The sequence below is a fragment of the Camponotus floridanus genome, unplaced genomic scaffold (assembly GCF_003227725.1).
Source record: "Camponotus floridanus strain SB8 unplaced genomic scaffold, Cflo_v7.5 scaffold68, whole genome shotgun sequence".
NCBI classification, from domain to species: domain Eukaryota; kingdom Metazoa; phylum Arthropoda; class Insecta; order Hymenoptera; family Formicidae; genus Camponotus; species Camponotus floridanus.
The window spans coordinates 759,249-771,909 of NW_020229836.1; the positions used below are offsets into that span (position 1 = coordinate 759,249).

Below are 12,661 nucleotides of genomic sequence, written 5' to 3' on the forward strand. Positions count from 1 at the left end.
GGCAAATTTACAAGTCCGTAATTGAAAGCATTTGAGTATAATCAGGGAGATGTGCCCATATATCAGTGCTTGGATTTATCACAGTGGTTTTCATGTTTTTAAGATCTATTTCTCATCTAGACAGAGCAGTTGCAACTCTATACCTCTTGACTTGACCCTTGTTTACAATTCAAATTTTATAGAGATATTCTGTAAAATGTTTATAAATATTTCTAATATTTAAACAATTTATATTTAAACAATTTTCATGAGAACTGACAATATTAACTTTTCTTGATTTTCTTGATTTTCCTAATTTACTTTATTGCTCGAAATATATATTTTGGATACAAGATTTAAATGCATTTATAAACTTTAATTTTACAGGAGCATATTTTTATTTTAAATTATAAAAAAATGAAGATTTTATTAAGAACTGAAAAGAATGAAGTCATTAAATACGACAAGGTGAAGCAAAAAAGTTTGAAAACCACTGAACAATTTTGCGCATCGCAGCCCGTTGAATCAATCATACGCTGTTCATGATCAGTTTTCTAAGCGCATCAATTCTCGCTACGTGCGCCACATTCTGAGGCACCATCTTCTTTCTCTTCCTCGTTTCTTTTTGCGCTAAAATCGCAAGTATGTTTGTGTTGTGCACGTTCGCGAAATATTTCTGCCGCACACAACCGAGGGATAATTAGTCTTCGGGGGAGCAGGATCGAACCGAGAATCGCCGCTCTCTTCCGCTCGTTTTAACCCGCATTCCCGGTGCTGGTGATGCGCATTCCGCGGTATCAGCGTGAGCTATACGCCTTATTAATCTCGATCCGCGGCAGATACGTCCGCTTATATACGGGTACACGATACTACACGACGGAAGCCCGCGAGCTGGAAACGCGTGTCCTTCGCCCGAGCTTGTCGTGTAATCCCGCGGGACTTGAACTCGCTGCGCGCAATTAAATCCAACGATATCTCAGGAGATTACATTCCCGCGTATGACAGTCGCGCGGAGTTCGCGCCACTGAATCTCGTAAATGACGCAAAGTTTGTCGTCTTAGTTAACGATTTACAACGAGCTCTATACGCTCAACAAGCCCCGGCGTCAGCTGATAATAGTTTCGGGAGGGAAAGCTTAAGGGAAGCGTTGTCTTCTTCAATATACATTCTTGTAAGAGAGTTCTCTTCGTCTTACGGGAGGATAATATCCTTAGTTATAATGAATACTAAATTTTCGACGGAACTTGTATAAAGCTTTCATGCGTTTATGCTTAAAAGACAGCTACTTCTTGGAATAGTTTCTTTCTCTCTCTCCCTCTGTTTCTCTGCCTCTTCTAACTTTTTTTATACGAGAAGTATATGGGAGAGCACGTTCGAGTATGTATAGAGTTCAATGGACACGTCCGACTAGACTGGTCGCGAGGAAATCGCGTTCTAAGTCTCTCTCCTTTTCTTCCTCGAGATGATGTTTCCCCGAAAGCAGTATAACTTAGCTAAACGCGAAGAAGCCCGTTAGACAGGACAAACCTTTAGGAGACAAAGCTTCGCGAGAGGCTGTTAATTGCGTGTTTGTGGAAACCGAGCGACTGGGTCGTAAAAGCACTTTCGTGTGGCGGCGTTTTAAATAACGATTGATGACAAGTTCTCAGGGACAGAGAGAGAAATACAACTTTCTGGAAATAGTATATTCTCCTCACGAAACGCTAGAAGAAGTAAGAAAGACCGATATAAATAATTAAATGCATTTGTATTGATGTGTAATTAATTAGTAATTGCAGATATCGTCGAAAATATAAAACGGAGAAAATCAAATATTTTAATTCATTTCGGAATAATTTTTTAGAGAATTTTAAAGAAGATTCAAGATTAGGCATTTTGCAATACTTGCAGTTACTGTAATTAATATTTAGAATTGCTTCTAGGTTGTCAGTTCTTCTCTTATTATTATTATTATTTTATATTGCAAAAGAATCATCTTCTTCTTTCATTCTATTGACTTTTTATTATGTGTTACACATCGTAGATTTTGTTATTTGGTACGAATGCGTTGAACGAGCGCGAAAATAGAATGAACGTGGGCGGCGGAGTAAACCATTAAATGTATTCGGGATTAAAGAAATGAATGCAATTCTGTGCAACGACGACAAGGACGACAAGGATATGCTACGAGATCAATAAATCAATTTTCATCTAATGTCGATTAACGTCTACCACGTAAGGCATGATGAGATCCGAGGTCGTCCGGCGTGGGAAGATGTCCACGGTCGCGGTGCTTTCTCCTTACGTAAGATAAAACGTCCGCGCGAATAAAAATGATAAATCGAGCATGTCGGGCCGCATGTGTAGATTGATTTTATCTGCAGTGAAAATTTCGTGGGAGACCTAATTAATGTCGAGGAATGTTCAAGGAATACAAAGCGATAAATTTGCTTTCAAAAGTATGTAACTGGATGTGAAGATATATTTCACTTTTAAATTAAATTCACACACCGAGCTGAGGAAACTTTCATCTGAATTATCGTCAGAATAATTTGGGTTCAACTGAAAAGATCCAGTATAAAAATGGAATACGTCTAATTCGTGTATAAGATCTCTTTAAATATAAAATTACTTTGAATATAAAAAGAAATAAACACGCGCGCTATGGAACTTTAGATAAATATAATGAGCTTTAGATAATATAATAAATCATTTAACGAGGCAAAGTGAAAGAATTAAATTTTAAGCTAAAGTACAACTTAATAAGATTTATCGATTTTATTTTTATTCGATTTTTTTTAATTGTCAGAAATGATTTATTGTTACGTTCGCAATACTAGCTTTTAATTTAAAATAGCATCCAATCTTGTTCAGCTGTCATTACTAATAGGTCCTTTATCTCTCTATGTTACTTATGATTATCATTTAAAAAGAAAAAGGAGGAATTTTAGTTATCTTTTAAATTAGCGCGCACCAATCTCGAGAAAGCCGACACAACCGTTAACGAGCTGTTAACGAACTGTTGATTAAGCGGCCCATTTATAAATATGACAGTGTTAATTACAAACATTATATCAATCGCGGATCGGACGACGCGGCGAATTAATGGCGGTCCCGATTCAGCCGAAGTAGCGCTGAGATGGAAAGATGGCAATTTCTTACGCGTCGGAATCTAGCTTCTAACGTGAACCAGCCGCTTCTACCGGACGCTTAATTAAACTCGATTAACATCTAACGATCATTTGCTCACTCGCTTACCATAAAGCGCTGATTTACAGACCCAACAATACCAAGTATCGTCACGATGCAATTTATTAACTTATCGAATATTCGCCAACTGTCAACTTAATAACACTTTTTTGTCGTTTTATTTGAAATTTCGAAATTGCATACCCAATTTCTATGCAAAATCAGAAGAACGATTGTTCAAAAAGAAATAAAAAATATTCATTTTTATTATTTATTGTCAATTTATTGGTCAACTACGGCGATATGCTACGGCCAATCTTCATCCATTTATTTATTACTCTTTATCATATTTTATTATTCTTTATCTCGCTATATGTGCTCATCAATTTTTTTATATCTACCGAAAATCCAAGTGGACGTTGCGTTGAAACATTTCAATTTACAAAGAAATCATTCTAAGCTTTTTTTATTTTTCGGGCATTTTTTTTCTCCATAATTTATACTATTTTCTCCATTTTATAAATGAACGGTATTATGCAAAAATAATCCAACAATAATATTTTAAAATATACCGAGTTGCAAAGAATTTTTGTTATTCATTGAAGAACAAAAATGTGCAAAAAAAAAATACACGATTCATTTCACTCGGATGAACCCCATCAAAAAATACACAATGCATTATTCGTATAATATTATTGAAATATTAATTAGGTACGAGACTAAAGGCCGCTGCGTACGGTGCGTGTTGCAGGACGTGGTGCACCGCGCGTAACCGCGGCTCTCGTGAGCGATGGAGAAGGTAGGTTGATCGCCACCCCGATTCACAAGGAGAGCATCACCGCGAGGAGCAAGGAGGATCTCGCGCAGGAGGCGGCCCTGGTCCTGCAGCAAGCGGGCAGTCTTCACTGCGTGGCGCGCGACAACCGACGCAGTCTGCCCGGTCGCTTCAGCACCCTCCCGGCGCGTCGTAACAAGAAACGCCCGGAGCTGCCGATCGATGTGAGATCTCGCCGCGGCAGCGACGAGAGTGCCGCGGACCTCGGCACCCCGCGGGCCAAGAAGAAGCCGCTGCTGGAGCGAAGCGTCAGCGATGCCGGCGCGAAGAAGCTAAAGAGCCCGCTCGCGCGCTTCTTCTCGCCCAAGTTGGAAAGGCGGCGGCAGCCGGTCGGTCGGAGTGTCAGCGACGCCGGCACCTGGACCCGTAACGGCGCTCAGCGCAAGCGGAGCGGCAGCGAGAGCGAGGGCTCGCACCTGAGCACCGTCAGCCAGCGAGCGAAGAAACAGCTGTCACCGATAATCGAGGCGTCGCCGCAGCACGTTGATCAGCAACCGTTTCACTTTGACACTTCGGCGTACGCGGACCGCGAAAACAATAACCGACCGAAGGAGCCTAAGAAGGGAAGAGAGGAGAAAGAGGAGCGGGCGAGCTCGACTATCGATGTTGACGACGTGACATCAGCGCAGGAATTTGAGACGAGAAAGACGATCGAAGGAGCAACGACAGCCGAGACGTGCGACGACGAACCCGATAGATCGTCCAGCCGAGAGGCGAAGGTGATCGAGCATCATATATTCGTCGAAGGTAGGGACGACGAAGAGAAAAGGGAGATCGCAGGAACTAGCCGTACTCCCTCACCTCCAAAGGACCGCAAACGCGGGGAAGACGAGGTCGATAAAGCGAGCGCGGATAGTATGCTACATAGCAGCCGCTACGATCTTCAGCAACGTAACCAGCAAGAGTCTACTATTCATAAGATGATTCACCGATTGTCCAACGACCGCTCGCCGCCACCGCAGCTGACCAGAACGATGATGTCACCGTCACCAGGATTCAGCCACAACAACAACCGGCCGTTCTCTTACACGAGACCGAACGAATCTTGCAGCCCGCCACCACCGCCGCAAACCAATGTCATCTACGCGCAGGTGCAACCGGACAAGAAGAAGGCGCAGCGAAGCCATTCCGATAGCGACGAGGGCCTCGGTCTCGAGAGGAAGGACTCCTCGCGCGAGAATAGTCCTGCGGAGAAAGAATATCGTAGGACCGAATACTCGTACAGCAGCGATCTGCGTCGCAACAATGAGATTAACGCCTTTAAATCGAGATACGAGGAGGATCGGAAGAACGGCGGCCTCTTCGGCAAACATTTGGATAGCACGAAGGACTTTAGCTCTAGAACGAACGAGATGACGAAACGTTACGAGTTCAATGATATCGATAGGCGTCTCTACGACAAGCCCGAGAAATACACGTCGACCGTGTTCGTGGATACTTCCGGCCGCGGCAGGGCCGACGGTATGGATTCCAAACGAAGAGATAGCGGCGAGCTGTCGTCGAGGCAGAACGAGAGCGGGATCTCGCACAAGACGTCCGAGTTGAGCGCGCGGCGGGATTTACTGGAATCCAGAATCAAGTCCAGGCTGCTTGCCGATGAGATGTTCGCCGCCAAGAACAGCATTAACGTGCCGGTGAAAAAGTCGAGCGAGCACGAGATAATCGACAAGCCGATCGTGCCGTCGCCAGTTACGCCGAATCGTATCGCGTCACCAAAACGATACATGGACACGTACATCACGGAGAAACGTACAAACAGTAATGGCGAGAAGTACATCTTCGAGAAGGAGATACACGAGGATAACGGCAAGGTTTATGGTTACGAGAAGAAGATCACCAATAAGATTCCGACCAACAGCTACCTCAACGCGAAACCGAAGGACGGCTACACCGTGGAAACCAAGACGGACAAATACGGCGACAAGTACATCGTGGAGACGCGCACGCACGAAGGTTACACCGATATCAATCCATTCCTTGGCGATCGTAATCGGAGCAGTCCGGAAGAGAGATTTCAGGCTGTCAGAAACGGTGGCAGCTCTTACAAGCCGTCGCATTATCTATCCGAGAATATCGACGCAACGACGAATCACTTTCGCAGCGAATCGCGGGAAAACGAGCTATCGTCGCCAATTATCGCCAAGAAACTGAACGAGCGCAAGTTTTCCAAGAGCGATGACTTCCTGGATCGCGAGAACCGGCCGATCGGACGCGTGCTGCCGAAGAAGAAGCCGTTCGAGTCGATCCGCGGCATCAGCAAGTCGACGCAGCGACTGGACGAGGTCGCCGGGGAGAACGCGAGGGTGCGGGCCCTGAGGAGCGAGTACACCACAAGGTCGCACGAGAACCTGACCAGCCACGCGGGATACGTGAACGCGAGACGACCGACCGACAGCCCGACGATGAACGGACGCAGGACGAGGTCGCCGTTCGCGAAGCGGCACCTGGATAGTTTGCGCGAGGGTCCGAACGACGACTACGACACCGATATCTCGCAGATGACCAGCAGTCAACTCGAGTCGAAATATTACAAGGAAACGCGCACCACGCAGAGATACACGAGCGGCGGGCAACATCCGATTCACGATGATTACGACAGCTCGCCGCCGAGGATACGCACCGATCGCGGGGGCTACAACTCTAGCCGATACGATTCGGACACCACCGCCAGGGACTCGATTCGCTGCGAGACGCGCTACGACGAGACATCGCGCACTCTGCGAAAGGAGCACCGCAAGCTGGACGACGATCCGAAGAAGCCGCTGAGGCGATCGCGCAACCGGCTCGACTACTTCGACGATTCCGATGATCCCCGAGGGAAGGTGTCCTCGGTCAGTCGGTTGGAGACCTTTGACGAGAGCCCGACTAGACCACCCAGAACTTATCACGAGGGCAAATCGAGGCACGCGCGGCAGGAGGCGCGGGGACATATCGAGCGCCGTCATCGTGAGACTCAGCTGAGCGATCCGGATCGCAAAGATCGACTGGCCGATTCCGGGATCGAGAACGATTATAGGAGAGACTCGCAGGAGGCGGACAGGCGCGAGCAACTCGAATCCGAGGACGAGGGTTTCGTCAGCCGACAGTTTATCAAGCACGAACGACGGCATACGGATCGCAACATGAATTTGACGTCTACTTCCGAGCAGCGTAAATACGACAAATACGTAAACGACTCGAAACCGCCGCTGGTCACCGCGAAGCCGCCTACCGGTGCCGCCGACAAGAAGTACGAGAAGAAGGTAGCAAAGAAGAGCGGCACCATGAGCAAGGTCAAGCAGCTGTTCAGCAAGAAGGAGAAGAAGACGAAGGAGGAGAAGGACAAGAAGAACGCGAGGAGCGGCAGCAGCGGTGCCTTGACCGACGACGAAGTGACGATGAGGTATCGAGAGTATCGCGGCGATCAGCTGAGGAGCGCCAAAAGCGCGCGGGATTTGGGCAGCGACATCAATCAGGTAAGAGAATCTTTTTTTTCTCTCTTCTACGGTCACCGTACGCGCGAGATTAACTACCTCGAGGTTAAGACGCGAAGCACATTAGGATTACGTCAACGATGACGGTTGATGATTGATCGATTTTCTCAGTTATCTGGGTCAATGGACGTTAAGCACGGTCAGCAGAATCGCATACGGATGCTTTAGGGTGTATCGTTATGCGTTATATTTCATTATATTTAACGTTTATTTAATGCTCCGGATTTAATTATTAAATTATTATTTAATTATTTAATATATTTAATATATTATTTAATATATTTGATTCATTAATATATTCAAAAATTGTTGTCGATTCATAATTGAATCGTAAAATGTCAGAGAGCTTAAGAGAGATGTATACCTGTTTATTTTATTTTATGAATATTTAATATTTTCAAACGATCATAACGAAATAATGTATATATCTTTGCGGAAGAAATACATCTTTTCGAGAAGGAAAAAATCTGAATACATGGATTATAAACTCAATCAGTTCAAGGTAATACATTATCGTGTTTCCGGGATTTTCCAAGTTCTCCATGCTGTTCGCAGGAAGAGAACATGCACGATAATATATCAAAATGATCGCGCGCGACCGCAAGTGATAGCGTTTCCAACATCATCTCCGTTACTCTGAAAAAAAAGAGGAGATAAGGCTCATGTGATATTAATCAGGATGATCATCGTGCGCGAGAATCATAGGGCGTTTAGCACCAGAGATTCCTGTTCCGTTCACGCCATATTTACGCGATTGTCGCGGATTAAAGGCAAGAGGGGCCGTTTCCACGTGCGATTTTGCTTTCGTGATCGTGGGATAATTTTCTCGCGATTTTTCCGCCGATTTTAATCTGTCGATGACACCCTCGATGTTCGATACGCATCGCGAACCGGAAGTTACCGGGTAATTGGGCCCCGAGCCGACTGCCGTTGCAATTGCGTCATGTCTAACTGTACACTTAGCCGGCCTTTAACCACCCAGTCGCGCTTTTCAGCAACTTAACGGGCGACCACGCGGCAGGATTACACCGTCGCCCACGCTCGCGTAGAAATATGTCCTTTTCGGAATATCTATCATGCAAACGTACGCGCACACACATACAAGCCGTGACAAGATAATGCGACTCCGCAAAACTAGATAGACTCTGACACGTTGAATCGAGTTGATTCGCATCGCACGTGTGACACAATTTTAATTTTTTAATTTCAGTTTGCATGATTTTCCATATGAAACAGATAAAAACATCATACGATATATAAAAATATAATAGTTACAACATAATAGTCATGTAACTTCTTTGCTAAATGTAGATATAATAATTTGATAAAAAATTAAAATGTGATAAAAGGTGCAGTAAATTTTGATTATATATAAACTTTAAATATTTTAATGTTGAAAGAAGAAAAGAAAAATTGGATACATATCGTTGATGCAAAAAAAATAATAATTTGAGAAAATTAAAATGCGATAAAAGGTGTAGTAAATTTTGATTATATATAAACTTTAAATATTTTAATGTTGAAAGAAAAAAAGAAGAATTAGATACATATCGGTGACTCAAAAAGAAATAATAATTTGATAGAAAATTAAAGTGTGAAAATTAAAGTGTAAAAGGTGCAGTAAATTTTGATTATATAAACTTGAAATATTTTAATGTTGAAAGACGAAGAGAAGAATTAGTCCATAGTTGGTCCAAAAAGAAGAAAAACTTAAAAACTTGGGAAAATATTATGAATTATGAATATTCATGCATGTACGAGACTTGTATACATGAAAAGTGAACTCATTTTTCTTTCTTAACACAATTGAGAATCTGAGAATTACCGAGTTTGGTTCATTTATCAATGGACAGTTACGAATGTTATGGTAGGCTCGAGAATCCTGTATACGAGGCGCACGATATGTTCGTCGATCTCGCGAGTTAAGCGGGATAGACGTTACCCCGTAACGGAGCTTTCGCTGTCGGACGTCGCCGGGATCCCGTATGAAGAGTAATGATACAGCGTCCGCGAGCGATCATCGACATGAAAGTCCACTGCCTCCTCTCTTGGGAAATAAGCCCGAGTCCCGCGCGCGGAGACTCGCCGGACGTAACATTTAACCCGAATGATAGATAATTCTCTCCGCTCGCGCACCGTGGCCCCAGGTGATTTTTCCTCGCAGTAAATCTCAGAACGATCGTTATTCCTCGATTGCGCAACTCGTCAAGCCGCTCGCCCACCAGGTATTCAATTTCGCGACGATCCGACAGCGCGCGATAAATAGAATACACGCACACAGATAGTATACTCGATGCAAACGTACGTAAAAAAATGGAGCGTCTCTTACATTCACGCTCTGATTAATCGATCATTTAATATTCCGATTACCACCGTTGTCCTCTGTTCACGGTGTAGTGACTCGGTCAATCTCGGCCGAGTGCTCTCCGCTCTAATTTCCCTTCGGCGAGTCCCTAACTCGATTACGCGCGCGAGCACGTGTTATTAACACGCGTTCCTGCCGCCGCGCTCATCCAAGTCGATTTACTGCGCGTTACAGCCGTAAACGATTTGCAGCGAAGGTCGCGATCGCTGCCGGCCGGGTGCTGTAATGCGTCATGCAAACGCACGAATATAAAATATCGAAGCCATTATCTAATTAGACGAACACGCCGTAAATAAGGACGCTTATGTGGTATATGCACAGAAAAAAAGGATATTCTTGTTTCGAAAATATATTTAGTTTTAACATGGAAATCTTGAAATGAGATTATATCGTGTTAATGAAAGAAAAATATATATATTATATTATAATTGCTTGAATAATTGTTTACTTGAATGAAGCCATTTTATATAGTTGAATCAAGAAAAATATATTCTTACGATTTAAGATTTAATTTTCTTGAATAGAAAAGAAATAGAAAATAACATTTTTAAATCAGAGATTATAATTTTCTTGAGGTGACAATTACAATATTAAAATAAGACTATAATATTGTTAAAATTTTAAATTATTAAATTATGAAATTAATTCTTCGAAGAAGATTATAAATTGTTGCGTATATACGAAACAATGAACGCGTTAATTTAAGTATATAAATTTTGATTTGACACTTATTTTTTTCTGTGTATATATCGCACTGCCTCTGCCGGCGTGGAAAGGGAGACAAAATTGCTCGCTCGTTCGCGAATGTTTCCAACGCGAGAATCGTGAGAGTTGATTGTGATGATGACTCTCGAAAGGACCCACGGTCCTCGAGCGAAACGTATTTATTGCCGCAAATGTCGGAGGAGAATCAAACGCTACGACTATCCATTTCATCAATCATTCGCAAATTCTCGGCGATAAATCTCTAATTTTTGCCTCAGGTAACAAATCTAATATAATTTACACTTCACAGCCGTAATTACTTTTTTTCACCTACTTTTAAGGAAAAATCTCTTTATACTTGATTAACAGTTTCGAAGCGGATGAAAAGTAGCAGAGGTAAATTTTAAGATTCGACGCGATCTAAAAGAATTGGCCTGGACAGCAGAATAATTCTCCGGAGATTGATACACATGCTGCGCAAGGCGTTGAATAGCTCTCGTAGATGCGATCACGCTAGTTCCATCGATGAGAGATTAATGGGCCACAGCGTGTCGTCGGCCGTTGGACCGAAAGCTGCCAACTCTAAAAAGAAGGCAGGCCGGTAAAGAAGAGGGCGAGCGTGAAACGCGTCCACGAAACGAGTCTCACGGCGAGTCGTTACACAACTCGTTACACACGACGCGTGACAGGTGTTCGTACGACGCGAGCGAATTGAACTAAGACGGCGTTTTGAATTTTACGCACTCCACTTGCGCGGAGATGATCGTAAACTAACGATCGTCGCCTATCTACGCGTGACCCGAGATGTACCTGGACTATAAGCTCGTTATCGGATAATTTATCTCATCGGACGATCTATTTGTTGAATCCGATTCAACGGCGACCATTATCCCCTTCGTCCGCATTTCGCGCGTCCCATTTTCTGTCATTCCGCCTCCGTTAATCTCCGGTGCTTTCGCACTTTGTCATTAATCGCGGCCACGTCGCCCTGGGACACGACGGAACATTTGCCTCTCCCCGCTGTTCGCCGATCATCGAAACCGTGCCCCTTCTTCTTCCTCCTCCTCATCACCCTTACCCTTCGTCTCTCCTCTTGCCGAACGAGTTACGCGACTGAGAGCAAACAAACCGCGGCGCATGCACCGACGAAGGTGCCTGCTCATTCTCGGCGGAGACTTCGTTTTCTCACGCGGCGGGACTTGGTTGCGCAATTTGCATGGCGCGAAATTATAAGGCGCTAAGTATCATTTTTCAAACGTGAAAGTTCCGAGGTCTTATTGGCCAATTTTATTACGGCTATATAACTCTGTGATATAAGCTCGGCTCGTTTCGAGAAATATAACATAACATTGCTATTTTTATAATAATATATATGTAAAATAATATTATTTTAAAAATACAGTTTTATATATTTACATATATTTCCCAACAATCTAACTTCAATGATTATAAATAGAACTAAAAAACATATTTTATTACATTCATAAAAATCATCATCTAGGTTCGTCAGAATTTTACTTTGTCTAAATAAAATAAATAATACAAGTTTAATAAATTAATTAATATTCAATTTAGAATAAATCAATTTTATATTATATAATAGTATAATAATTTGTCGAAGACAAAATATTAATTTCGATAACCCTCTCACCTGCGCGCACGTCGCGTCCCTCCTCGCAGGTGTTTGCGCGCGCGAATCGAGTAGCGTGTAAAGCTGGACCGGCTCGGTTGCGGCTGGAGGCTGCGCGCGCGAGATGATCGAGCATTATCGTATCTCGGAACACCCACGCGCGCGGCCGCCACGTCGCACGGCGACGAGGGAAAGAACGGGCATTGGTGTCGCGGTCGACCGATCCACGCCCAGGTGCAAAGACACATGCTCTTGCACGGAGGCGCGATGGTGCTTTCGCAACGATCGCCGGCGTAAAAGGAACCAGCGATGTCGGTAGCGAAAGGGAGAAACAGACGGGACGCTGATGGCGCGAGAGAGAAAGAGAGAGAGAGGGGGACGCGGGGGAGGCGGAGGAAGGGGTGTCGAAGAGGGCACGCGCAAAAAAGGCCCATTAACTTCACCGTAACCTGGCAGGAGAGGTGCGGATCCCCGCGGTGTGGCTTGCCTTATATTGCGCTAATTAA

General features: G+C 44.0%; 1 protein-coding gene across 1 annotated transcript in view; it reads left to right on the forward strand.

The window, feature by feature from the left end:
- The window catches only part of LOC105258561 (zinc finger CCCH domain-containing protein 13), a 107,226-nt gene that overhangs the window by 16,543 nt on the left and 78,022 nt on the right, over nt 1–12,661 (forward strand). Inside the window, exon 3 of the mRNA XM_011269891.3 lies at nt 3,899–7,437. Within this exon, the coding sequence (XP_011268193.1) occupies nt 3,899–7,437 (3,539 nt within the window). The remainder of the gene's footprint in view (nt 1–3,898; nt 7,438–12,661) is intronic.